This window comes from Panthera tigris, chromosome D4 (genome assembly GCF_018350195.1).
Source record: "Panthera tigris isolate Pti1 chromosome D4, P.tigris_Pti1_mat1.1, whole genome shotgun sequence".
NCBI lineage: Eukaryota > Metazoa > Chordata > Mammalia > Carnivora > Felidae > Panthera > Panthera tigris.
The window spans coordinates 81,461,365-81,487,446 of record NC_056672.1 but is presented as its reverse complement, the minus strand read 5'-3'; the positions used below and the strand labels follow the sequence as shown (position 1 = coordinate 81,487,446).

The 26,082-nt window shown below is 40.2% G+C and overlaps 2 protein-coding genes and 1 long non-coding RNA gene across 7 annotated transcripts; 2 read left to right on the top strand and 1 right to left on the bottom strand.

Annotated features, from left to right (window-relative positions):
* Window positions 1-895: 895 nt before the first annotated feature.
* Window positions 896-8,067, bottom strand: LOC122232992. Its single transcript, XR_006210383.1, has 3 exons — window positions 7,857-8,067; window positions 2,549-2,615; window positions 896-1,908 (listed from the first exon to the last, which is right to left on the bottom strand). It is a non-coding gene; the product is annotated as an uncharacterized LOC122232992 (long non-coding RNA).
* Window positions 8,068-8,209: 142 nt separating this feature from the next.
* Window positions 8,210-19,124, top strand: ZBTB26 (zinc finger and BTB domain containing 26). 2 transcript variants are annotated; one of them, XM_007094378.3, is made up of 2 exons: window positions 8,210-8,307; window positions 17,311-19,124. In XM_007094378.3, exon 2 carries the CDS (start codon window positions 17,321-17,323, stop codon window positions 18,644-18,646), a length of 1,326 nt encoding a protein of 441 aa, XP_007094440.1. In that variant the 5' UTR covers window positions 8,210-8,307; window positions 17,311-17,320; the 3' UTR covers window positions 18,647-19,124. The 2 variants fall into 2 exon arrangements, with proteins under 2 accessions (XP_007094440.1, XP_007094439.1); XM_007094377.2 differs by having other exon boundaries at window positions 8,244-8,303.
* ZBTB6 (zinc finger and BTB domain containing 6) lies at window positions 8,245-26,082 on the top strand. Of its 4 annotated transcripts, none has more exons than XM_007094379.3 (3): window positions 8,245-8,307; window positions 22,614-22,786; window positions 23,936-26,082. In XM_007094379.3, the coding sequence occupies exon 3, from the start codon at window positions 23,945-23,947 to the stop codon at window positions 25,214-25,216; it is 1,272 nt and encodes a 423-aa protein (XP_007094441.1). In that variant the 5' UTR covers window positions 8,245-8,307; window positions 22,614-22,786; window positions 23,936-23,944; the 3' UTR covers window positions 25,217-26,082. The 4 variants fall into 4 exon arrangements, with proteins under 4 accessions (XP_007094441.1, XP_042820256.1, XP_042820255.1 ...); XM_042964321.1 differs by having other exon boundaries at window positions 8,289-8,307; window positions 22,721-22,786; XM_042964322.1 differs by lacking the exon at window positions 22,614-22,786 and having other exon boundaries at window positions 8,287-8,307.

Genomic DNA, 26,082 nt, shown 5'->3' with positions numbered 1-26,082 from the left:
ATCTGAATGGTTGTTTCCACAAAGATCATTGCGTTTGTTCCTCTAGACCTGTTATTTCCTGGAAACTGGAAATTATACTTCAAGGCTCAAGTGGATTAATGTAGTTCGTTGGAGCCAGAATGGGAAAGTCTGTGAATGCTAAAACTGAAAAAAGGAAATTCAATCTATACACACGTGTGGCCTTAGAGGTTTTCAAGGACAGTGCCAAATATCAGATTTGGATTTTCTGAAAGATCATTCTGGTAGGAGTAGAAAAGGCAAAATGGGGTAAATGGGACAGTTCGGAGGCTGCCTAAGATCAGAAAGGCTTGAGGGGCACCTGGGTGGCTCAGTCAGTTAAGCATCTGACTCTTGGACTCTTGGTTTTGGCTCAGGTCACGATCTCATGGTTTGTGAGATCCAACCCTACCTCAGGCTCTGCACTGACAGCAAGGAGCATGCTTCAGATTCTCTCTCTCCCTCTCTCTGCTCCTCTCCCGCTCATGCATGTGCTCTCAAAATGAATAAACATTTAAAAAAAAATAAAGGCTTGAATGATGAAGAAAGGGGATGGGATTGGCGTGGGGTGTGGGAAGAGGGCTAAAGTGGTGTTTTAAACAGAAGTAGCTTCGGGGCGCCTGGGTGGTTCAGTCGGTTAAGCGTCCGACTTCAGCTTAGGTCATGATCTCGCGGTCCGGGAGTTCGAGCCCCGCGTCAAGCTCTGGGCTGATGGCTCAGAGCTTGGAGCCTACTTCCGATTCTGTGTGTCCCTCTCTCTCTGCCCCTCCCCTGTTCATGCTCTGTCTCTCTCTGTCTCAAAAATAAATAAACGTTAAAAAAAATAAAATTAAAAAAAAAAAAAACAGAAGTAGATTCATGTTTGCTGATTCTTTCTTCTGCCTGCTCAAACCTGATTTTGAAACCTTTTAATGAATTTTTCATTTCTACTACTGTACTTTTTAACTTCAGAATTTCATGTTGGTTCCTTTCATAATTTCTGTATCTTTAATGCTATTCCCATTTTTCATAGTTTTTCTGACTTCATTCATGTTTTCTTTTAACTCAGTGAGCAACTTCAAGACTATTTAAAGTCTTTGTCTAGTAAGACATAGGTCCAATCTTTCTCAGGGATGGTTTCTGTTCATTTATTTTGTTTCTCTGAATGGACCATACTTCCCTATTTGTATGACTTTTTATTTTTTTTGCTGAAAAATGGACATTTGAATCTTATAATGTGGTAACTGTGGAAATCAGATTCTTCCCCTTTCCCAGGGATTGCTGTTTTTGTTTGTGTTTTATTGTTGAAGGATGTCTCTGTGCCAGGGATCAGGATCAGCCTAAGGTGAAAGATTAAGGTCTTCTCAGTTCTTTTCTGAATCTGCATCTTTTCCTGGTTATATATGGTGGCTTTCTAATTTTCCCTATGTAAGTGATTGCTTTTGAATGTCCTAATCTTTAAATGTCTGGCTCCGAAGTGTAGTTGAAGGGAAAAAAATCAAACAAACAAACAAAACAGGAGCTGTTCCTTCAAATCCCATAGAGCCAGCTTCAGCCAATGAGGGTTGAAACGTTGGCAGCTATTCTGTGCCTGAATCTCAGAACTCAAAAGGAGTGATCAGCAATCAAAACACAGAACTCCGGTATTTGGCGAACAAGATTCTTATTTCCCACCACGGCTCCAGCAAGCCACACCAGGAATGTGAACATGGCTGCCTGCCACAGGGTTGAGGGGTAGGAAACAGGGAGGTGCTATTACACTAAAGTCTGACATTGACTGAAATTAACCTCAATTTACCAACCAAACTTTCCCTTGGAAGATGCAAGAATTCAAGTGGACTCCAGAGTTCCAAAATAGTTATTTCGGACAGTTTCTGCCAGTGCAATTGTTGTCTAGGTAGAGAAATGGATTTCCTGTGCTTCCTACTCCATCTGAGGAACAAAAAGAAAAGAAAAAAAAAACAAAAACAGAAATGTGAACAGTGAATAGAGCCTAAGGGATCTGTGGGACACTATCAAGAGAAACAACATACCACTGTGGGAGTCCCAGGGGAAGAGAGAAAGGGTAGAAAGAATAATCAAACTGTAGAAAGCCCAAGAAAAGAGAGACTCTTGAAAGCAGCAAGAGAGAAGTGGTTCATTACATATAAGGGATCCTCAATAAGATTATCAACCAATTTCTCATCTTTAACCTTGGAGGCCAGAAAGCAGTTGGGTTAATGATATTCAACATGCTGAAAGAAAACAACTGTTGATAAAGAATTCTCTATCTGGCAAAACTGTCCTTCAAAAATGAAAAAGTGGGGTGCCTGGGTGGCTCAGTCAGTTCAGTGTCCAACTCTTGGTTTCAGCTCGGGTGGTGATCTCAGTTTTGTGAATTCGAGCCCTGCGTCTGGCTCTGTGCTGGTCGCATGGAGCCTGCTTGGGATGCTTGCTCTCTCTCTCTCTCTCTCTCTCTCTCTGCCCTTCCCCCACTCACGCGGTCTCTGTCTCTCTCAAAAATAAACTTCAAAAAAAAAAAGAAAAAGAAATTAAAATAATCTCTGATTTTAAAAAAGCTAAAGGAGTTTACCAGTAAACTTGCCCATCAAGAAGCATTAACAGCAATCCTTTAGGTTGAAATGAGGTAATACTTCAGGCTGAAATGAAAGGATGATCAAGAGTAATTTGAAGCTATATGAAAAAATAAAGATCTCTAGTAAAGATAAGTGCGTGGGGGATTATAAAACTAAGTATTGTTGTAATTACAATTTGTAACTCCACCTTTTCATTTTCTATAGGATTTAAAAAACAATGTATTAAAATATTAACCTATGTTATTGGGCACACAGTATATAAAGATATAATCTGTAACATCAATAATAGAAAGAGAGGGCAGAGTTATATCGGAGGGGTTTTGTGTGCTATTGAAGTTGGTATCAATTCAATTAGATTGTTATAACTGCTGTTAAATGTAATTCCTATGACAACCACAAAGAAAACATCTATAGTATATACACAAAAGGAAAGAGATGAATTAAAACTTTTAACTGCAAAAACTCAAATAAATACAGGAAAAAGGCAGTAATAAAAGAAGGGCACAAAGGCCTATAGAAAACAAATAGCCAAATGGCAGAAATAAATCCATCCTTAGCAGTAATTACTGTAAATGTAAATGATGTAGGGCACCTCGGTGGTGGCTCAGTTGGTTAAGCATCTGACTCTTGCTTTCAACTCAGGTCATAATCTCATAGTTAGTGAGACAGAGCCTTGTGTTGGGCTCCGTGCTGTAAGTTCAGAGCCTGCTTGGGATTCTCCCTTTCCCTCTCTCATGCTCTCTCTTCTCTTTCAAAATGAATAAATAAGTAAACTTAAAAAAATGTAAATGGTATAAACTCCTCAAAGAGTTGAACAGAATGGATTTTAAAAACAGATACAACCACCTGTAGCCTAGAAAAGACTCACTTTAGTTCCAAAGATATAAACAGGTTAAAAGTGAAAGAATTATTAAAAAGATATTCCAGGGGTGCCTGGCTGGCTTAGTCAGTAGAACATGTGACTTTTGATCATGAGTTTGAGTCTCACATTGGGCCTAGAGCTTACTTAAAAAAAAAAAAAAAATTTCCATGCAAATAGTAACCAAAAGAGAGCTGGGGTGGTTATACTAACATCATACAAACCAGACTGTAAATCCAAAAAAAGGTTACAAGAGACAAAGAAGGATTTTATTTATTTATTTATTTATTTATTTAATCATTTAGAGTGCATGTGCCTGAGCTCAAGTGGGGGAGGGGCACAGAGTGGAGACAGGATCCCAAGTGGGCTGTGTACTGACAGCAGCAAACAAGCAATGTAAGTCTTGAACTCATGAACCACGAGATCATGACCTGAGCCAAAGGGAACACTCAACCAATGAAGCCAGTCAGGTGCCCCAGAGCATTATTTATTAATATAAGTTTCAATAAAGCAAGATTATCTAAAAATTATAAACATTAACATACCTAGTAAGAGATCCTCAAAATATATGAGGCAAAAATGACCAGAATTAAAAGGGAGAATAAACAATTCTACAATAATAGTTGGAAACTTTGGGGCGCTTCGGTGGCTCAGTCAATTAAGCATCCAACTTCAGCTCAGGTCACGATCTTGCAGTTTGTGGGCTGGAGCCCCGCATCAGGCTCTGGAGCCTGCTTCAGAATCTGTGTCTCCCTCTCTCGCTGCCCCTGCCCTGCTCATGCTTTCTCTCTCTCTCTCTCTCTCTCTCTCTCTCTCTCTCTCTCTCAAAAATAAATAAACATAAAAAAAAATTTAGGGGCACCTGGGTGGCTCAGTCGGTTAAGCGTCCAACTTCAGCTCGGGTCATGATCTCACAGCTGGTGGGTTCCAGCCCAGCATTGGGCTCTGTGCTGACAGCTCAGAGCCTGGAGCCTGCTTCAGATTCTGTGTCTCCTCTCTCTCTCTTCCCCTCCCCCCACCCCACCACGCTCTGTCTCTCCCTCTCTCTCTCTCTCTCAAAAATAATAAACATTAAAGAAAAAATTTTTTAATTAAAAAAAATAGTTGGAAACTTCAATACCCTACTTTCAATAATGAATAGGACAACCAGATAGAAGATAAGTTAGGAAACAGAGCACCTGAACATCATGATAAACCAACTAAACCTAACAGATATATATAGAACACTCCACCCAACAACAGCAGAATACACATTCTTTTAATGTAGCATGGGACATTCTCCTGGACAGGCCATATAATTAGGCCACAAAACAAATCTCAATAGATTTTAACAGATAGGTACCACACAAAGTATCTTCTCCAACCATTATGGGATGAAGTTAGAAATCAATAACAGAAGGAAAACTGGAAAATTCACAAATGTGTAAATTAAACAACACGCTCTTAAACAACCAATGGATCAAAGAAGAAATCAAACGGGAAATTAGAATATACGTTAGAAATGAATGAAAATGATGACACATTTCAAAACAGGATGCAATGAAAGCAGTAATCAGAGGGAAATTTATAGTTGAAAACGGTTACATTAAAAAAGATCTCAAAATAATACCCTAAGTTTATACTTTACAAAATGAGAAAAACTAGAAACTATTTTTTTAACGTTTATTTATATATTTTGAGAGAAAGAGCAAGAGAGTGTGCGTGTGAACAGAAGGGCAGACAGAAAGGGAGAAAGAGAATCCCAAGCAGGCTCCACTCTCAGTGTGAAACCCAACACCGGGGTCAATCTCATGACCCCACGATCACGACCTGAGCCCATACCAAGAGATGGTTGCTCAACCGACTGAGCCACCCAGGCACTACAAGAAAAACTAGATACTAAACCCAAAACTAGCAAAAGGAAGGAAATAAAACAGATCAGAGTGGAGATAGAGACTAGAAAAAGAAAAATCAATGAAACCAAAAGTTGTTTCTTTGAAAAGAAAAAAATCAACAAATCTTTAGCTAGACTGACAAAAAAGAACATGCAAATAACTAAAATCAGAAATGAAAGTGAGGATATTACTTATGACATTTCAGAAATAAAAAGGATTATAAAAGAATGCTATGAACAATTGTATGCCAAAAAACCTAGAAAATAGGCAAATTCCTTGAAACACATAAATTATCTAAACTGATTCAAGAAGAAATAGAAAACTCAACACAATTATAACAGATTGAATGAGTAATCAAAAACCTCGGAACAAAGAACAGTCCTGTACCATATGACTTCACCAGTGAAATGTACCAAACATTTAATGAGTAACACCAATCCTCCTCAAATTCTTACCAAAAAAATTAAAGCAGAAATATTTCCTAACTCATTCTATGAGACCTTCATTAACCTGATACCAAAGCCAGATAAATGCATCATAAGTAAGTTAGAGACTGATATCTCCCATGAATATAGATGCTAAAATCCTCAATAACATATAAGACAATCAAATCCAACAACATATTAAAAGGATTACTCACCATGTCCAAGTGGGATTTATTCCAGGCATGCAGAGTGGTTTGACATAAAATCAATCAATGTAATATATCACATTAATAAAACAAAGGGAAAAAAACACATGATCATCTTAGTGGATGAAGAAAAGACATTTGACAGAATACAATGCTTTTCATAGTAAGATCTCTCAGAAAAGTAGAGAAAATTTCTCTACATGATAAAGGTATTTGTGGGAAAAACCCACATTTAACTTCATACTCAATAATTTAACTACCCCTGTAAGATCAGGAGCAAGTCAAAGATGCCTCCTTTTGCTGCAGCTATTCAACATTGTACAAATTCCAGCCAGAACTATTATAACTATTCTCTTTCTTTCTCAAGAAAGAGAAATAAAAGGCAAATAGAGAGAAAGAGGTAAAACTATCTCTATTGAAAGACAACATGATTATAGAGAGAGGAAATCTAGAAGAACCCACAAGAAAGCTACCAAAGCAAAAACAAATTCAGCAATCTTGCTGGGTATAACAATAACACACAAAAACAGTTGTTTCAGGGTGTTTGGGTGGCTCAGTCGGTTAAGTGTCCTACTCTTGTTTTCCCGTCAGGTCATGATCTCACAGTTTGTGACATGGAGCCCGATGCTGGGCTCTGTACTGATAGCTCAGAGCCTGCTTGGGAATCTCTCTCTCTCTCAAAATAAATAAACTAAAAAAAAATCAGTTATTACTACCTACCAGCTATGAACAATATGAAAATGAAGTTAAGAAGGCAATTCCATTTACAATATTATCAAGAAGAATTAAGTACCCTTTAAACTTGAAAACATTGCTGTGAAATTAATGAATACCTAAGTACCTCGAAAGACATTCTGTATTCATAGGTATGAAGATGTTAAAATGGCAATGTCACCCAAAGTGATCTACAGATCCAATACAATCAAAATTACAACATCCGTTTTCTCAGAAATGTAAAAGGTCATCCTTAAATTTACATGGAGTTTCAACGGGTCAAAACAATCATGAAAAAGCATAAAGTTTGGGGACTCACACTTTCTCGTTTCAAAAGTGGCAGGACAGAGACCAGAAATAAACCCTCACATACATAGTCAACGGTGCCAAGACCATTGAAATGGTAAAGGAAAGTCTTTTCAAGAACTGGTGCTGGAAAAATGTTATCCACATACAAAAGAATGAAGTTGGGTACAGCTGTGGTGACTGTTACATAACATTGTGAATGTACTCAATGCCACCAAACTTTACACTTACAAAATTATAAACTGCTTAAAATTATAAATACTATGTTTTAGGACAACTGGCTGGCTCAGTCAGTTAAGCGTCTGACTCCAGATTTTGGCTCAGGTCATGAACTCACCGTTTGTGAGTTCAAGCTCCACATCGGGCCTGCTTGGGAATCTCTCTCTCTCTCTCTCTCTCTCTCTCTCTCTCTGTCTCTGTCTCTGTCTCTCTCCCCCTCCCTCCCAAAAATAAATAAGTAAACATTTAAAAATAAATAAGTATATGTTTTATCACAATAATCTCCCCCACCCTCCTCGTACCAAAAAAAAAAAAAAAAAAAGAGCCCAGTGAGCAATTGGATTGGAAAGGAAAAAGAACAGAACTCTAGAACGATACTAAAGTTTTCTGGTCTGCAAGGCTGCGTGGATGATGCCGTTTACCAACATAAGGACTACAAGCACTAAGAAGCAGGTCAGCATACGAACTTGAGATAATTAAAAGACACATTAAGATTGAGACAACCACTTGGAGATGTCTTCTGGGCAAGTTGGCCCTGGGGCTTAAGAGATCAGTCTAGACCTCGATGTAGGCAACGGAAGGCTAGAGAATGAAAGAAACCTCTGGGCATCACCAACATCCAAAAGCAAGGGGAGTACACCACCTTTTACTTTCACGGCCCCAGCGCGGCGAGTCCACATCCCTAGTCGGGAGGGCCTTACCAAGGCTTAAGTGCGGAGGCGCCCTTCAAGCCTCTGCGGGCAGCAGGTGGAGGAGCCGCTGCAAAGGGACGAAGCACCCAGGGGTTGAGACCCGGACGCGAAAACGCAGCCAGCCACCGTGTCGTGGGTAAGACCCTCGTAGCAGAACTCTCCCGGTCCTCCGCACCCGGTCCTCCGCACCCGGTCCTCCGCACCCGGTCCTCCGCACCCGGTCCTCCGCACCCGTCCTCCGCGCGCTAAGTCCCTCTCCCGGGCCAGTGGCCCTCCGAGCCTTCCGATTGGTGGAGAGGACCATGGGACCTGGAAGTTGTTTTGTCCGGCGAGGGCTGCCCTTCCGGTTCCGTTGGGTCCCCCTTTGGCTCGGGTTCCCTGCCCCTCCCCCTTCCCGGAGCCCCGAGGGGCCGGAGCTCCTGGCGGTGCCGGATCCTGACGGTGGCCTTCTCCCGGGTCTGTAAGTGCGGAGGCGGCTGGAGCGCCGGGCAGGGGTACGGGGTCTCTCAAGAGGGAGCCCCCTTGGGGCCCTAGATTGGCTGGGACCTGCTCTGGGATGGGGTCGAGGAGCTGGCCTAGGCCCGGGGAAACTTAAGGAACCCTTGACCCGGCCCATGCTGTGCCCCGCCCCTTTCCCTTCCCCGCGCCTGGAGTGGGGAGCCTAACTATGCCCTAGGGACCTCTTCCTGGGACCCCAGCCCAGGGCCCAGCAGTTGGCTTGGACGCCTGACTCTGGCATCTTGTAAGAAGTGCCAGAGCTGAGGCGCTGGCAAGGCCGCAGTGCCAGCCCGCTAGACTCACTATGCGTGCTGACCTAGGTTACACTTTTGCCGGGGTTTCCCCCAAATCGGCCACTGGCCACAGCACCTTTTCTATTACTGACTCTATGCCAGGCACGGGGGCTTCGTAAGATACCCTTCCAGTTTTCCAGGGTCAAGTTTGGGAGCCAGATATAAACAAATAATTACTCTTGCGATATATATATCAGTCGTATACGTGTGAACTGCTTAAGGGGCAGTTGCTAGGAAAGCTGAAGAATGAAATTGACGTCTAAATGGGGAGGATAAAGTGGAGAAGAGCTTTTCAGGCAGAAGGAACAGTTTGCAAGGCTGTGAAGGAATGACTGAGGGTAAATTGTGTGTGAAGAGGAGGAAATAGGGGGCTCTTGTGCATAGGATGAGATAAGAGGCTGGGCAAGTAGGCTGAGGTCCAGATAGTGAAAGGTTTAACCCTAAAAGAGATGGGTAGTTTTTAAGGAGGTTTAAGCAGGAGACTTATACAGTCAGATTTGCTCTGTAGAAAGCCACGTTGTTCTAGAAGTCAGTCTATAGAAAAGGAACGTATAAGCTGATTATGGATTCTTCAGCTAATGTCTGGGTATTCTTATTGGAAATTCTTTTGAAGCAGTAATGGGATAAGCCTAGTGAAAGCTAATGAAGTCCTGAAATGGAGTTATGACAGTATAACTGGAAAGAAGGGAAGTATGCTGGAGTGAATGATGTGAAGACTCCGTAATAAATTGGATGTTGAGGGGTAAAGAGGTAGCAAAGCTGATTCCTAGGTTTTAGGCCTTTGGTATTTGGAGAATGTTGATGCCATTATCAGCAACAAAACCATAATCAGTGTAGAGTGCAAATTTATTTTTTGGATATATTGAATTAAAGGTATAATAGAATAGCCACATAAAACTCTCCAGTAAAGAGTTGGAAATGAAAATCCGCAGCTCAACCCCAGTGTTGTAGCTAGAGGTAAAAGTTTGAGTTATTGGTATCAAACTAGAAGCTGTGGTAATATTTGGCATCAGGAAGTAAGTAGTGAGAAAGATGGGAATATTTGGGGAGAATGGGTGCATTTATGAAGCAGAAAGAGGGATTGGTGGGACAGCAAAAACAGAGGTAGGGGATAATGTATAAAAGTGCAGGGTCCAAGAAGATCCAGAATCAAGAGAAGAAAATTTTGAGGAAGGTGCACGGGACAATGCATGCAGAGCATTTGGGGAATGAGAAAAAAAAAAAAAAAAGATTGCATTTCTTTAGTTAGAGATCATTAGTGGGGCGCCTGACTGGCTCTGTCCATAGAGCATTTGGCTCTTGATCTTGGGGTCAAGAGTTCGAGCCCCAGGTTGGGCATAGAGATTACTTAAAAAAAGAGAGAGATCGTTAGAGACCTTTTAAAAAACAATTTTAGTAGAGTGATGAGGTGGTGATATATGAAATAATGAGGACCTCAACTGGTTTGGTGTTAAATGAGAATGAGAAAAGACCACATGTGAAGGATTTCACAAAGAAAGTTGACAGGCTTTATTTGTTTATTCACCTAACAAATGCTTATCAAGCACATTCCAGACACTGTTCTAAGCTCTTTAAAACATTAACCTAATTTTTAATTTACCATAACAACCCTATGAAGTAATATTACTATTTGACAGTTGGGAAAACTGAAGCACAGAAGTGGTTAATTAACTTGCCCAGGATCACACAACTAGTAAAGTGGTTGAACAGGGTTTTGATCCTAGGAAATATGGCTTCAGAAACCATAGTTTAATCCACTGCACTAAGCAGTGACTGAATATGGGCTGACAGGAATGGGAAAAATTTAGGCAAAGATAGATTCATTGATAAAAAAATTGAGAGGCTTGGAAGGAGATCCGAATTGAGCAGGTAAGTAATGGGCTTATGTTTGTATTATATATTTGATTTTTATTTCTCTTTTTCTGTCTTAGATCCTATTCAAGTCAGTGCCATTTTAGGTCAGTGTCTTTCACAATTAGGTCAACTTATGCCATACTTTCATTGATCACTTACTATGTATAATTGGGTCTCCTCTTCAGCTTTGCACCCATGTCTAGCGAGGTAATGGATCTTCCCCATTATGTCATGTAGGATTCTCTGGCTAAACGTTTTAAGACCAGACCCATTTTCATCCCCTCTAATATTCCCTAGCTTATTGAGTGGCAATCTGCCAAATTAATCCAGTCATTCAAGTCTAATGTCTTGGAGTCATCTTAAACTATCCTTTCTTGAACCCCACCTTGGTCAGCAGTCCATCAGTTCTTTGAAATATCTCTCAAATCTGTTTCCTCTCTGTATCCATATGATTGTTGTCAATGTTCAGGCCCTCATTATTTCTATCTCGATCTATTAGAGTAATAGCATACCACCTCCTTCATGTCCACTGTTATGTTATTTTTGATTTGCTGGGTTTTAGACAGTGCAGGAGTTTAGGCATCATACATTTCATATGATAGAATAGTGGCCTAGGGCAGGTACTTTTGAGTAGCTTGAGGTAAAGTTAAGTTTGGTTAAGGGTGGTCATGAGGATGGGGATTTTGAGATTTTTTTTTTTAGAGAATGTAGGGGCGCCTGGGTGGCTCAGTGAGTTAAGCGTGTGACTCTTGATTTTGGCTCAGGTTATGATCTCACAAATCGTGAGTTCAAGCCCTGCGTCTGGCTCCACGCTGACAGTGCAGAGCCTGTTTGGGATTCTCTCTTTCTCTCTTTCTCTCTCTCTGCCCCTCTCCTGCTAGCACACATATGCACCCTCTATCGTTCTCAAAATAAATAAAGTTAAAATTTTTTTTTTCCAAGGAAGATGTATTTCTGTGTATATTACTTAAAATTAAAAGTAAAAACAAAATAAAAGATTGAGAATTTGGGAGAATGTAGTGCCATAAAAGTTACCCATAAGAAGAAAAAGATTGAGGCTTACAGAGATAAAGGCTGTAATATAATGTAACCTTTTTGAAAATGAAGTATGGTGTTAATGAGAGACAAAGAAAAATTTCCACGTAGTTATGAGTGCTAAGTTGAAAGATAAGGGTACTTTCATGAGGTAGATGAGAAAAGAGACTGACCTACAGCTTGGGAGTTTATTATATGGAATAGAAAAGTTTTCCTTGTAAGTCGTTATTAGAGGCATTTGAAATAAACTTGGTTGGAGTGCTTGGGTGGCTCAGTCGGTTGAACCTCTGACTTCGACTCGGGTCATGAGTTTGAGCCCTTCATCAGGCTTGCTGCTGTCAGCGCAGAGACCCTTTCAGATATTCTGTCCAGTTCTCTTTCTGCCCCTTCCCCGCTCATGCTCGCTCTCTCTCTCAGTCAAAAAGAAATAAATATTTTTTTAAAAATGAAATAAGAAACTTGGATATTTTCTCATTGCCTGTAGCACAGCAGTAAACATTGTCCAACTTAGAATATCCATTGATCCTTTTTGGTTACTCCTGTTTGAACAGGAATTTTCAGATCAGTTGGCATATTTGTTATGGAGATAATTATGAAAGAATGGTATAAATATAACAAAGAGAAAGTGATCTCTTAAAAAAATGTTTATTTTGAGACAGCGTGCGTGTGCACGCAAGCGAGGGAAGGGGCAGAGAGGGAGAGAGAGACTGAGAATCCCAAGCAGGTCCCACACTGTCAGTGCATGGCCTGATGTGGGCCTTGAACCCATGAACTGTAGGATCATGACCTGAAATGAAATCAAGAGTTGGATGCTTAACCAACTGAGCCATGCAGGCGCCCCAGAAAAAGTGATCTTAAGTGAGAATACTCCTGTTACATTGATGTGTGAGAAATAGGTCATTCAGAGCTTGCTAATAGAAACTGGGCAGTATGCAGATATAATTGCAATCACCTAGGCAATGGATGATAAGGGCCTGAACTGTGGCAATGCTGGAATAAAGAGAGAGAATTTGGAAGTCATTCTGTGAAAAGAATCAACAATGTGGTGACCAAGTCCCTCTTCTACCTGATAAGTTCTTTACTTTTAGTTACTAGAAGCTCTACTATAATCTAGAATTATGTGAGTGATTTTTATGAAATTTAGGAAAAACTACTATGCTTAGAAGTTAACTACAATCCCTTTTATTTGCAAATGACATTCAGACTTAGTATACAAATATAAATACACAAAAGATGGGAAAATAACATAACATAGGTGACAAACGAAGATAAAAAACAAGGCTGAGGGAATAAAATGCAATCAAGAATACGACTCGTACCCAAATGGTTTCCTATTAAAGTTCTCTAGAGTTGACACAAATTTGGCTTTACATTGTACTCTTTTGTTTTTTAACATAAACCTTTTATTGAAGCACAACTGAATACACAAAAGTATGAAAATCATAACTGCACAGCTGAATGGATATGAGGAGGGAAGTCTGAGCAGTTACACAGTTAACATTATTCATAAAACTTCAGCTAGTCTTGTTTCATACGTGGATTTTGGCATCACGTAGCTTGGGCCCAATTTCCAGCTCTAACACTTAATACTTTCCACCTCTCATAAGTTGAACAAGTTTCTTATATCCTCCAAGACTTCATATGCAAAATGGAGATGATAATAATACCTACCTCTTAGAGATTTTGAGGGTTAGGTGGGTCAATTTAGGTAAAGCACTTAGCACTATACCTGGGACATAGCAAGGATTCAATAAAGATTAGCTACTATTTCTCATGTTGTTAAGCCAGTTTATAAGAAACACAGTTATTCCTTTCTATTTTGACATTTTTCAAAAGTAAAAAAAATATATATGTATATACACATACATATATATACACATACACATATATACGTATGTGTATATACATATATGTGTATATATATTTAAAATTTAGTTTTACATTGTCAAAACCATTTTGGAAACAAACCCAAGAAAAAAGTTTCCCCAGGACACTCAAAAGCGGAAAAGATGATAATGAAGAGCATCTCTACCATAGTACAATAATGATTTCATAGGGAACATTAAAAAGTTAATTATTGTGCTGGTCTTGTTGAATGAGCTGTATAAAAAGTAACAGTTGTGGGACACCTGGGTGGCTCAGTCCAGTGGCGGGCATGGGACTTCGGCTCAGGTCATGATCTTGTGGTTTGTGAGTTCGATCCCCACGTCGGGCTCTGTGCTGGCAGCTCAGAGCCTGGAGCCTGCTTCAGATTCTGTGTCTCCCTCTCTCTCTGCCCCTCCCCTATTCCCTCTCTCTCTCTCTCTCTCTCTCAAAAATAAATAAGCATTTAAGAAAAATTTTTTTTAATAAAAATATTAAAAAAACAAGTAACAGTTGGTCCTTGCCCTCAAATAACTAAAATTGTATTGAAAAGAGAAACTCGTAACAGCAATTGATTAAGGGATAAACTACGTGGCCCAGAAATAAGAGTGTATCAAAGACAGCCAATAGAGTGCACTGACACATGTTAGGGAAAACTTAAAGTAAACAGGACAATTTTCCTCACATTCTGAGACTAGAGCAGAGCAATCAAAGTCAGCACTTTCTTTGGGTAACTGTTGGGCTGCTCTCGCTGTTAAGTTTCTTGAGGCTGATTGATAGGAAGTACTCCAGCTCCTCATCTTTGGAGCTTCAAGGAACAGTTATTTCTGAGGATAGTTGTCTCAAACACTGTGTGTATTGTCATCCTATAGATGGAAGCAATTCATGATCATTTTTGGGTATGTGTAGAAAAATACTGACCTGAGGGTGACTAAGGACAAGCTAAACTCTAAGAAAGAATGCCCCTTTTGTTTGGCCACTTGAAACAACAGTCATTTTTATAACTTCTGGTTATAAATTGGGGCATTCACTGTTTCTAGAATGACTGAATTAGGATACTGTGATTGCTAAAACTAACCAGTGATAATACAGTTTTGCTGCTTTCTTTTTTGATATGTTTCTTGTATCTCCTAGATTTTTTCCTTTTTGATATTCACCATCTTTTCTCTGATGCTGCATTTGCTTCTCTGCCTCCTTCCTCTCTCATTTTTATTGTAATTATTCATACCTGTACATTCAGAATGCCATACAAAGGAAAAGTTTTCATTTATGTCTGTATATGTTTGTTAATATACCTGTGCCATACCAGTTCCCCCTCCTATATTTCACCTCTTTCAGTGATAGTTTCATTCAGTTGAACTCTTAAGTTTGAAACCTTTATACATCCCTTTTTTTTTTTTCATTCTCTGGATCTAGTCATTTACCAAGTTCCTCAAAATATCTTTTACTATTTTTCTTTACCCCTTATTCCCACTTTCATTCCTTTCTAGGCTTTCGTGGCCTCAGAGCCGTAATGCTTTCACAGACTCTGAGCTGATCTTCCTAACAGCAATTCTTCCTTCTTTCTGCTGTCAGATCCTGTAGGTTCGACAAATACCAACTGAGCACCTACTATATGTTTAGTACAATATTTAGGTGATGGGAATACACACCAGTTTGAACAGAAGAGGTTCTGGCCAGTAATGTGGCTACAATAAGTAGAATTTAAAGCAAAAGGAAAAAGTGTTTTGCCCTAGAAGATGCAGGTTCCCAGCATCAGCCTCATTGAGTGGGGTGGAGATGTTTCCCTCTAATGCCATGAAGCTTGCAGTTGGAGGGGAAGGAACGGGTACTGTATTTAATAAAGTATTTTGAGTGTTAACGTTGGAAGTGCTATGCGATAGGTCCAGTAAAGACAACTGTTTTAGTGTAAGAGGTTAGGTATGGGCCTCAAGAAATAAAATAAAGGAGTCATAGTGTGCCTGGCTGGCTGTCTCAGTTGGTAGAGTGTCTGACTCTCGCTCTCAGGGTCATGAGTTTGAGCCCCATGTTGGGTGTAGAGATTACAAGGAAGGAAGGAAGGGAAGAAGGAAGGAAGGAAGAAGGGTCTGTATTAGAGTAGTGCTCTAGACTAAAGAGAGAACTGCAACTGTGCTAAGAGCTGTGGAGTCAATAGAGTGCTGTCATGCACTATGAGTTTGTATGCAGTATGAATAAGATCTGGACTCTGCTTCAGGAGCTGATGTTCTATGAGCCGTGCTTAGTCACTGTTGTAGAAGATAAGATTGTAAAGATTGGGCTTCAGGATCCAGATGTGGCCAAGCACAGCTGGTTGTCTCATGTGATTCTCCACTACAGAGTTGATGAATGCACAAAATTCAAGGTAAATTTATTGATGCACTGAGATTATTTCTCAAGAGCAGAGCTGATATACCTGATGTCACAGAAGACTGCTGCATAAACAGGCTGCCAGTTTACTTTTTTTTATAATGACTGCGGGACTGGAATTATCCTGTTGGCATCGCTAATTCATTCTTCCCTGTACAGAGACACATGGGAAGCCAAATTACCAGAAAATCATTTAGGGAGTATGGAATCAAAACATAGGGACTTTCTCCAAGGGAATTGCTACGTAAAGGGACAGAAAGGCAGAGAGTTTGGCAAAGACACCTTCTCCATGGTTGAATGCATTACACCAATGTTGACCTTAATTATTATGAGGTTTACTTCATCAGTTTATACTCAAAGGTTAGTCTTCATCCAGGAGACAATGGGAAGTCACAGAAGGATTTTAGGCGGGGGTTAGATATAATCAGAGCCAACATTTTTGAAAGCTGACATGTGGTATAGAAGCTGGATTAGAAGGTACAGAAGCTGGAGCCCAAGGAACATTTGTGATCCTGTTCTAATAGTCCAGTTGATGAGTAATGATAGATAAAGAGGGATAAAGAAGAAGGAACAAAATCTCTAAGCTATTCATTTGATCGACTTTATTCCTACTCAGATTCCCACCAAGTGGCTCATCTGGTTTCTCTATATCAAATATTTTATTTACTTTCTATATCAAGAAATGTTTGAGAGTTATATTTGTCCAAAATGCACAGGATAAAGACCTGTGCCTTTGATACTGTGTAAACATTGTCCCTTTAAGTTTGTGACTTTCAGTTTATTGCAGAAATGCCTGTATGAATAAATTCACATCAGTTTAAATAGAAGAGGATTTACCAAGGAATGGGGCAAGCAATGTCACTGCAGTTCTTTAAAATAGAAAGCAAAGAGGGGCGCCTGGGTGGTTCAGTTGGTTAAGCATCTGACTCTTGATTTTGGCTCAGGTCATAATCTCATGGTTTGTGAATTCAAGCCTCACGTTGGACTCTGTGCTGGCAACACAGAGCCTGCTTGGGATTCTCTCTCTTCCTCTTTGTCTGCTCCTCCCCTACTTGTGCTCTCACCATCTCTCTCTCAAAATAAATAAATAGAACTTAAAAAAAAAGACATTATTTTAAAAAATAGAAAGCAAAGGAAAACATTTTGTCTTTGAAGAAGCAGGATTTCACAGTATCATGCAAAAGAAAATAGTTACTTTGTTATTACTTGCTGGGATGTTTTCAGTTTGTTTTTGAAACCTGATAAAATTCTGATTTGAGAAGCAAGAAAATGCTCTTGGAGTAACTCAAACACTGTTCTTGTATTAAGTATCTTAAAAAGTTGAATGGATGCCAAGCTATGTACACTAATACAAGTCCACTCCTTAGTTGGTAAGGACTAATTTTTAACAGCCTTTGAAAGCTGTTACAATAGCTTCCTCTTTCAAGGAAAATATCATTTGGATACATGCAAAGAGATATGACAACACAAATTTGGTTTTGGAAGGAAAAATCCAGGTTTCTTAATTGTTTGAATTTTCTTAAATTCATCCTTTTTACATTTCTGTTCTTTAGGTCTGCCAAAATGTCTGAAAGATCAGATCTCCTTCACTTCAAGTTTGAAAATTATGGAGATTCAATGTTACAAAAAATGAACAAATTAAGAGAAGAGAATAAATTTTGTGATGTTACAGTTCTCATAGATGATATTGAGGTACAGGGGCATAAAATTGTGTTTGCTGCAGGTTCCCCCTTCTTAAGAGACCAGTTTTTACTGAATGATTCCAGAGAGGTGAAAATCTCCATATTGCAGAGTTCCGAAGTGGGGAGACAATTGCTCTTATCCTGTTATAGTGGTGTGCTGGAATTCCCTGAAATGGAACTGGTCAATTACTTGACTGCTGCAAGTTTTCTTCAGATGAGCCACATTGTAGAACGGTGCACACAGGCCTTGTGGAAGTTTATAAAGCCAAAACAACCAATGGATAGTAAAGAGGGATGTGAACCACAGAGTGCTTCTCCCCAGTCAAAAGAACAGCAGGGAGATGCCAGAGGCTCCCCAAAACAGGATTCACCTTGTATTCATCCATCTGAAGACAGTATGGATATGGAGGACAGTGATATTCAGATTGTTAAGGTAGAATCTATTGGGGATGTATCTGAGGTTAGAAGTAAAAAAGATCAGAACCAGTTTATTTCTTCTGAACCCACTGCTTTACATTCATCAGAGCCCCAGCATTCCCTGATAAATTCAACTGTGGAAAACAGAGTAAGTGAAATAGAACAAAACCATCTCCACAATTATGCCCTCTCTTACGCAGGCAGTGATAATATCATCATGGCCTCAAAAGATGTCTTTGGGCCTAATATTCGAGGTGTAGACAAAGGCCTACAGTGGCATCACCAGTGCCCAAAGTGTACCAGGGTGTTTCGTCACCTGGAGAACTACGCCAACCATTTAAAAATGCACAAACTCTTTATGTGTCTACTCTGCGGCAAGACTTTTACTCAGAAAGGCAACCTTCATCGACACATGCGTGTGCATGCCGGCATTAAACCTTTCCAGTGTAAGATCTGTGGGAAAACCTTTTCTCAGAAGTGTTCCTTACAGGATCATCTTAACCTTCACAGTGGAGATAAGCCCCATAAGTGTAACTATTGTGACATGGTTTTTGCACATAAGCCAGTTTTGAGGAAACATCTTAAACAGCTGCATGGCAAAAACAGTTTTGATAATGCCAATGAAAGAAATGTGCAAGACCTCACAGTGGATTTTGATTCTTTTGCATGTACAACAGTCTCAGACTCTAAAGGGTGTCAGCCACAGCCTGATGCAACACAGGTCCTGGATGCAGGTAAACTGGCCCAAGCTGTCTTGAACTTAAGAAACGATAGTACTTGTGTGAATTGAGTAGGGGCTTTATGCTCACAACTTAGAACTGACTGAAAACATGGCAATAGTCTTGAATCTTTTTAGGAGTGATTTTGCTAGTTTGACTTCTCCAAAGCCTCTGTGCAGGTTGTAGGGGTGAGTCAAAGCACTAACAGACCAGGCAACTTACCACTTGGAGTGGTCTTGCCTTCCTTTTGCCCTCTCCCATTTCATGTTTTGAATTATTTATCCTGTGATGTCTGTTTTACTTTTCCAAGGAGTATTCCGTTTGTCTACCTAACATTGACCTTTGTTTTAGACCGACACTATTTTAGGCTTTTCACTGGGCACATCCTGAGGGTACCAGTGAGTTAATAACATCACCTATGGTCCACTAATAGATGCTGTGCTAAGAGAAGTGAATAGTATTTTTCTTTGGCAGAAAACAGGCTGAGACATAAGAGGATATTGCTCTTGGCCTGAATATGTGATAAAACTTCTGGCTGCCTATTGTTAATTGCCTATTGATAATGAATCTGCCTCCTACCATTTGTACTTGTCTTGGAGCTGGCTATGAAGTATTTTGGGTTGTTCTGTACTCTTTTCAACAGTATTATAGCCCAACTTCATGTCACTGTGTTGTTCACATAGACCAGAGTACAATGTTTTCGGCAACACCTACAGACAAATAGTTAGCATGAGAAGCATAATTAACAAAGGATAGAAGTACAATTTACAATAGCACTTACATGGGAGGTCTTCCCGAAAAGAAGCCAAATGCTTATAATTAATGTGTATCGTACTTGTTGATGCTTTTCAAATCAGGATTGCCCCAGGCACACTGCAAATGTGCTAAAGTATAATGGTCTCTCTCAAAAGAGGCTATTTGGGAGTCAGTCTCTGGATTGTTTTAGAGGTTAGCCTTCCGAAAGGTGAGTTTGGCCTTCAGAGTTTTGTCTGTTGTACTGTAATAATCTCTGTATCCTCATTTCTTCATGTACACTAGTTTCTAAGATGGATGAAAAAAGTGGATCACAGAAGGAGCAATTGGGTTTTTTGCATTCAGATAGTCCTAAAAAGGTACATAGTCCCACCTTGCCATGTTTGGTAGATCACTAATGCAGAATTGATCTTCCAATATGGAAAGACACAATTGTTTTTCCGAAAGCACATGTTATAGTTCAGAAAGAAAATTTTGAGTCTTAGTAGTTTTTGACTCATGAATTAGATTTAGGTAATAGGAGTCTTAGGGTCCCTTAGAGAATCTTTAAGCGATCATATACTCCACCTCTTTTATTTAAGCTGGGGTATCCAAAGCCCAAAGAGGTGGCCTGGCCAAGGTTGGCCAAAGTAGAGAAGTGACTAAAAATATGAGCTAATCTCTCCTTATTTCTCCCTATCTCTTAGCTTAAAAAGATTTAGTACATGATCAAAGGTATTATTATCAGCAAAAAGCTCCTAGTTTGTGCTTCACTTTTTGGAATCCCTGTTGGCTTTTTGAGACAGCCCACGTTTTACAAACAAAACATCACAGGAAGGATGTATTTTTGTTAATTATTTTTTTTGGTTAGAATGAATATTACATTCTTCTGCTCAAGCAAGTGATTGATTTGCTAGGTGGTGGTCAGGGAGAAAAAAGACAAGTAAGAATAATGTGAGAAGGAAACAAATGTGAATCTGATTTTGTCTGGAAGCAGTGTTTATTTAGTTTCCATTGGGCTTTTGTTTTTACTTTTGAGCTATGAGAATGCATGTACAGATAAACCAAAACTTGAGTTTAACTTGAATAGTCACAGGGAATTCTGCGAGCTGTTATAATTTGATGCATTTACATGTGAATCTGATTTGAGGTATAATTTCTACCTTTTGTTAAAATCCTTAAAATGAGAATAAAATTGAGTGATAAGACTAATAGGTATCTTATGCCCAAAGTCACTCATTTTATGGTTTAATGATGCTACCTAGCATTCTGATTTTTATATGATCCAGCCAAAGAGTACCAGTTCTATGCAACAGTGAGACATTAATGTTAACCAGTGTTTCTCTGAACATCATTTCATCATAGGGAAATAGGAAGTTGGAGTGCTTCCTTCACTTACATTCATGTCCTGTTTTTGTTACTGGTTTGAAGACTAAAAGACATGAGTTCAATATGATTGGTCTCTTTGGTTGGAGACTATTTCTGGGTTCATTGAGTCATTTGAGAAACATTTATTGGGTACCTTTGTTGCCAGGCACTATGCTAGATACTGAGGATATTGAAGGTAAGATTGCTAAGGTCCCTGCCCTCACAGAGCTTATGGTCTCATGTGGTCTCATATGGTCTCATGTGGTCTTAGAGAAGGTGATTTTATACTGGGAATAATAAAGAAAATGCCTTGCTTTCTTTGATCACTTAAAATCAGCATCTTGATGGGGTTTTTTAATCAGTAAAACTGGTTCTCACCTTTTGCAACTGCAAACCACTGAAGTGATTTACAGTCTCCTCCATTTCTTGGCTGGAGAGGTGTTTTGTTTCTGTGAGACATTTTCTTAATTTTGGTGGGACTTGACTTTTCTCCTTCTTTATACATGTTTCTTAGATTGTATTTCAAAGTGGTCAAGTTACTGATATCAAATACATTTTATAAGGGAAGATGACTTTCAAAAGTAGTCATATTCTTATAGAGAAGAAAGGTTTTCTAAAACCTTAGTCATTCTGCATTTGTATTTTATGGATCCCCAAGATAACTAAAAAGGACTCTCTTTACCATAACTTGGTTTTTAAAAAATTACCGTGTCACCATTATTTATTTATTTAATTTTAAAGACAAACTCCAAACTGAAGTGGCTCTGAAGTAAATCAGATGTGGTTTTGTTTTAGTTTCTTTATTAGAAGATCTATAAATGGTGACCAGAGTCACCACTTCTAAAAGATTGTCCTAAACAAACAAACCAGAATATTTTATTTCAGCTGGTGAATAGCTGTTCTAAGTCTGTTGTATGTTAGACATACTATGAACTACCTCTTCACTTATTATGGGGAAGTTTCCTTAATAAAAGTGTGACAATTGAATCTGTGGTGTCAGTGGTTTCTTTTTTCTCTCCCTCCTGCCTTCCTTTTCAATTGCCTGAATTTGAAAAAGAAATGCTTTCTTTTCTTCACTCCTATTGTTTATTAATCTTCACTCCTATTGTTTATTAATCAAGCACGCTGAGCTTGGCCTCGGAAGCAAATCTGGTTAACCAGAAATTGTTAGTTGGGTCGGTTACTTCCAGGAGAACCTGTTGACTGAAGGGTAGAGCCGCTGCTTTTCAGAATTGGTTCAGACATAACTTCATTTGGCAAATACCTGATGCCTACTCAGTGCCAGATTTCGAGAATGCGGAGATCATAAATCACTGTCCTAAATACCTCCGATCAGATGGGTCACAGATTTCATTACAGGTATGATGACTGCAATAATGAAGGCAGCCAAAGGGTTTACAGGCTCCCAACGGGGAGCCAAGTAATTCAAGGGCAGTTCAGGATGGCTTCAGGATGACGTGATTTATGAACAAGATTTTGAAGGATGATAGGGAGGAGGATGGATAGGGCACGTGGGAGGAAGCAGCCCCAAGAGTTAAGATACAAGGCCTGGGTTCGACCAGAACTGGTGGGTGGGGAACGGGGACACGCGAAGGATTGGTAAAGTGAGACCCAGAGGTGGGAGTCAGATCCTGATGGTCATTAGCTAAGCAATCTCGAAATGTTGATCCCCATGGCAGTCTCCTCTCCTCTCCTCTGCCACCTTTGAAATTGTAGAAGGCCGAGTGAGGAAAACCCGGCCCGGCCCGTAACAGCCCAGGAGGGCCTCCCAGCGGTTCCGGCGCAGGGAATTCCGAATAGGTGCGCTGTACCCCAGTTCACAACCCGTCTGCGATTCGGACGTTGGGGAGAACTCACGAAGGGGAACGGCTCGCTTGCCGAAACTGGGGCAGGAGAGATGGGATTTGCCGGAATTCGGGTGCCTCTCTGTCATTCCAGGAGCGGGGGGAGTGAGGAAGGGAGACTGTCTCGGGATGTCCTTCCGGGACGCCAGCCCACCCCAGTGAGGAACGGAGCTAGTTGACACCGGATGTGTTTCCTCCCAGGCTAAGTCCACCTTCCGGCCTAGGCCGCCGCTGCTGCGGAAAGCTGCTTTCTGGCTCTCTGAGTCGGTGAGTTAGCGCGATCGGGACGGGCCGGTGGGGAAGCCTGAAGAGGGCGAGGTGGAGGAGGAAGGCCCCTAAGCGCGGGCGGGGAGGTTGGACTGGTGCTACAACCCTTTGGGCGACAGGGCCTACGGTCTTGGCGGGCTTAGCTCGGGAAGAACCCGTGTGTGGCGAGCTGCAGGATCTTCCAGGCCAGCTGGGGTCCGGGTCGGTTCAACAGATGTTCCCTGAGCAGCGCCTGTTCTGTGCCGGCCCCTGCGTTCGCTGCGGGAACTGAGATGAACCAGGCACCTTTTCGTGGTGCTTTTCGGAGGAACTGACTGTTGGGGAGACCGAAGGAGGAGTCAACAGCGGTCTTAAGTGATTTGGGGGCTTAAAGGAGCCACATCACTAGCTGAAAAGAGGACCTGGAAGCGCAAACATAACATGTGCAAAAGTGTATTCGGGTCTTCTTGTCTGGGCAGTGGTGAAAATCTCAATATGGAAGGAGCTCAGATGAAAAATCGAGAAAAGATAACGCCTTAAAGATGGTTAGGACCAAATCGTGAATGATCTTTTATCTGCTAAAAAGAGTAGGCTGTTCTGGAGGTAGAGGAGAACAATGGAGAATTTAAGGTAGAAGAGAGTAAAAAAAAAAAAAAAATTAAAAGATGTTAGTTCTGGTGGCACTGAGGAGGCTGGGAATATGGGAGAGTGTGGTATCAAGGAGACCTGTTGAAAGACCTTGCAGTGGTCCCCTGGGGAACAGAATGAGGACCTGCAGTACTGACGGGGAATAGGAAGCTTGGAGATTACATTAAGGTTTCTAATGTGGGAGACTATGTTAAGCCCTCTCACTCGTAGGTATTAACAGTGTCCTGGACCACAATATAGATAAAATTTAGCCAAGAAGAAAAACAGAAACTGTTAAGTACAACTCCGTATAATAAGTACTGCAACAAAAATATGAAAAGTGTGTTAAGAGATCATAGAGAAATGCGTTCCTATTTTCTGGGTTGTGAGACCGTGGCATAGGGTTTCGCTCTTCGTACTCAGATTAGAATTTGAGTCTTCTTTTACCCAATTCAGGTTTGGGATTTGTGTTTGTTTTTACCATCACAGTGTAGGAAAGCATTTCCTATCTTTACATCAATGTTTGTGTTTTATTTTGCTTAGATTGTGACCATGGCTGCTGAATCCGATGTCCTGCATTTCCAGTTTGAACAGCAAGGAGATGTAGTCTTGCAGAAAATGAATCTCTTGAGACAGCAGAATTTATTTTGTGATGTGTCGATTTATATTAATGACACCGAGTTCCAGGGGCACAAGGTGATTTTAGCTGCTTGCTCCACTTTCATGAGAGATCAGTTTTTACTTACGCAGTCAAAACATGTCAGAATCACCATCTTGCAGAGTGCAGAAGTTGGCAGAAAACTGTTGCTGTCTTGCTATACAGGAGCACTTGAAGTTAAAAGGAAAGAGCTTTTGAAATATTTGACTGCTGCTAGTTACCTGCAGATGGTTCACATTGTGGAAAAGTGCACAGAAGCTTTGTCAAAGTATCTGGAAATTGATCTTTCTATGAAAAATAACAATCAGCATACTGACCTGTGTCAGTCCTCTGATCCAGATGTTAAAAATGAAGAAGAAAATTCAGATAAAGACTGTGAGATAATTGAAATTTCAGAAGACAGTCCCATAAACGTAGATTTTCATGTAAAAGAAGAAGAAAGCAATGTTTTACAGTCTACAGCAGAGTTGACATCAGAGAGGAAGGAAATGAAGTCACCAGAGCTGTCTTCAGTAGATATTGGTTTTAAAGATAATGAAATTTGTATCCTCCATGTGGAATCTATCAGTACTGCCGGTGTAGAAAATGAGCAGTTTTCACAGCCTTGTACCTCTTCAAAAGCAACCATGTATTTCTCTGAAACACAGCATTCACTGATCAATTCTACAGTTGAGAGCAGAGTGGCAGAAGTTCCTGGGAATCAAGATCAGAGCTTATTCTGTGAGAATACTGAAGGAAGTCATGGTACAGTGAATGAGATTCAGAACCTGGAGGATGCTTATTCACTGAGGCACCAGTGCCCCAGGTGTCCCCGAGGATTTCTTCACGTTGAAAACTATCTGCGCCACCTTAAGATGCATAAACTGTTCTTGTGCTTACAGTGCGGGAAAACATTTACACAGAAGAAAAATCTCAACCGGCACATTCGAGGGCACATGGGCATACGGCCCTTTCAGTGCACTGTGTGCTTGAAGACCTTTACTGCCAAAAGCACACTTCAGGACCACTTGAACATACACAGTGGAGATCGCCCATACAAATGCCACTGTTGTGACATGGATTTCAAACACAAATCTGCCCTCAAAAAGCACTTAACCTCTGTCCATGGCAGAAGTAGTAGTGAAAAACTACCCAGGCATGATCTCAAAAGGCAAAATCTACTATAATTAGAACCACACCTTGCTATGTAAGCCTTGTATCGTTCTGTTAGGCAAGTTTTTCTATAGAAATGCAGCAGTATAGTTATACTGCATTCCCCTCCTCCCCCATCTTTGGGTCTTAATTTTGGTCTGCCTACACGTGTTATTCTTTCTGAACTTCTACGAACAGTTCCAAAGTGTGGGAGACATGACAAAGCTAATGGGATGCTGTCTTATCTCATGTATTATATGTAAGTCCCAGTGGTATAACTAGAGAAATAATGTTCCTGTCTTAAATATTCTTGATTCCAGTGACAGAGGATCCAGCAGTATTTCTAGGTTCTGATTTTGAGTCTCTAGATAAATGATATAAATGTAAAATCCCAACCATATAATAATTTTTAGGAATTAGGATAACAGGAAGAGAAAATAACTTAAAAAAAACCGCTATGATCCATTATTAGTTCTTTGTAGAACTAGTGAAATATATATATATATGTATATATATATAGATACACATATACATATATGTGTGTGTGTATCTATATATATATTTACAAACTACTGTTGGATTCTTAACTAAGTACCAAGGTACTTGTTTTAAACTGTAAGGGAACACACTTCAAATTCACTTGGGAGTAGCGGAATTTCCTTGTACGTGGGCTAATCTTAAAATGATGTTTCCATGACTTGTTAGTATACATAATTTAGAAGTGATTAATTGGGCCCAGGTTTCTCAATTTTATTTAACAGTTGTATTTAGTAATTTTATGACCAGTGAAATTATACCATTGGCATGAAACTCTGAAAAGTTTCTTTTAGAAATTCCAATTTTGGGGCACCTGGGTGGCTTAGTCAGTTAAACATCTGACTTCAACCCAGGCCATGATCTC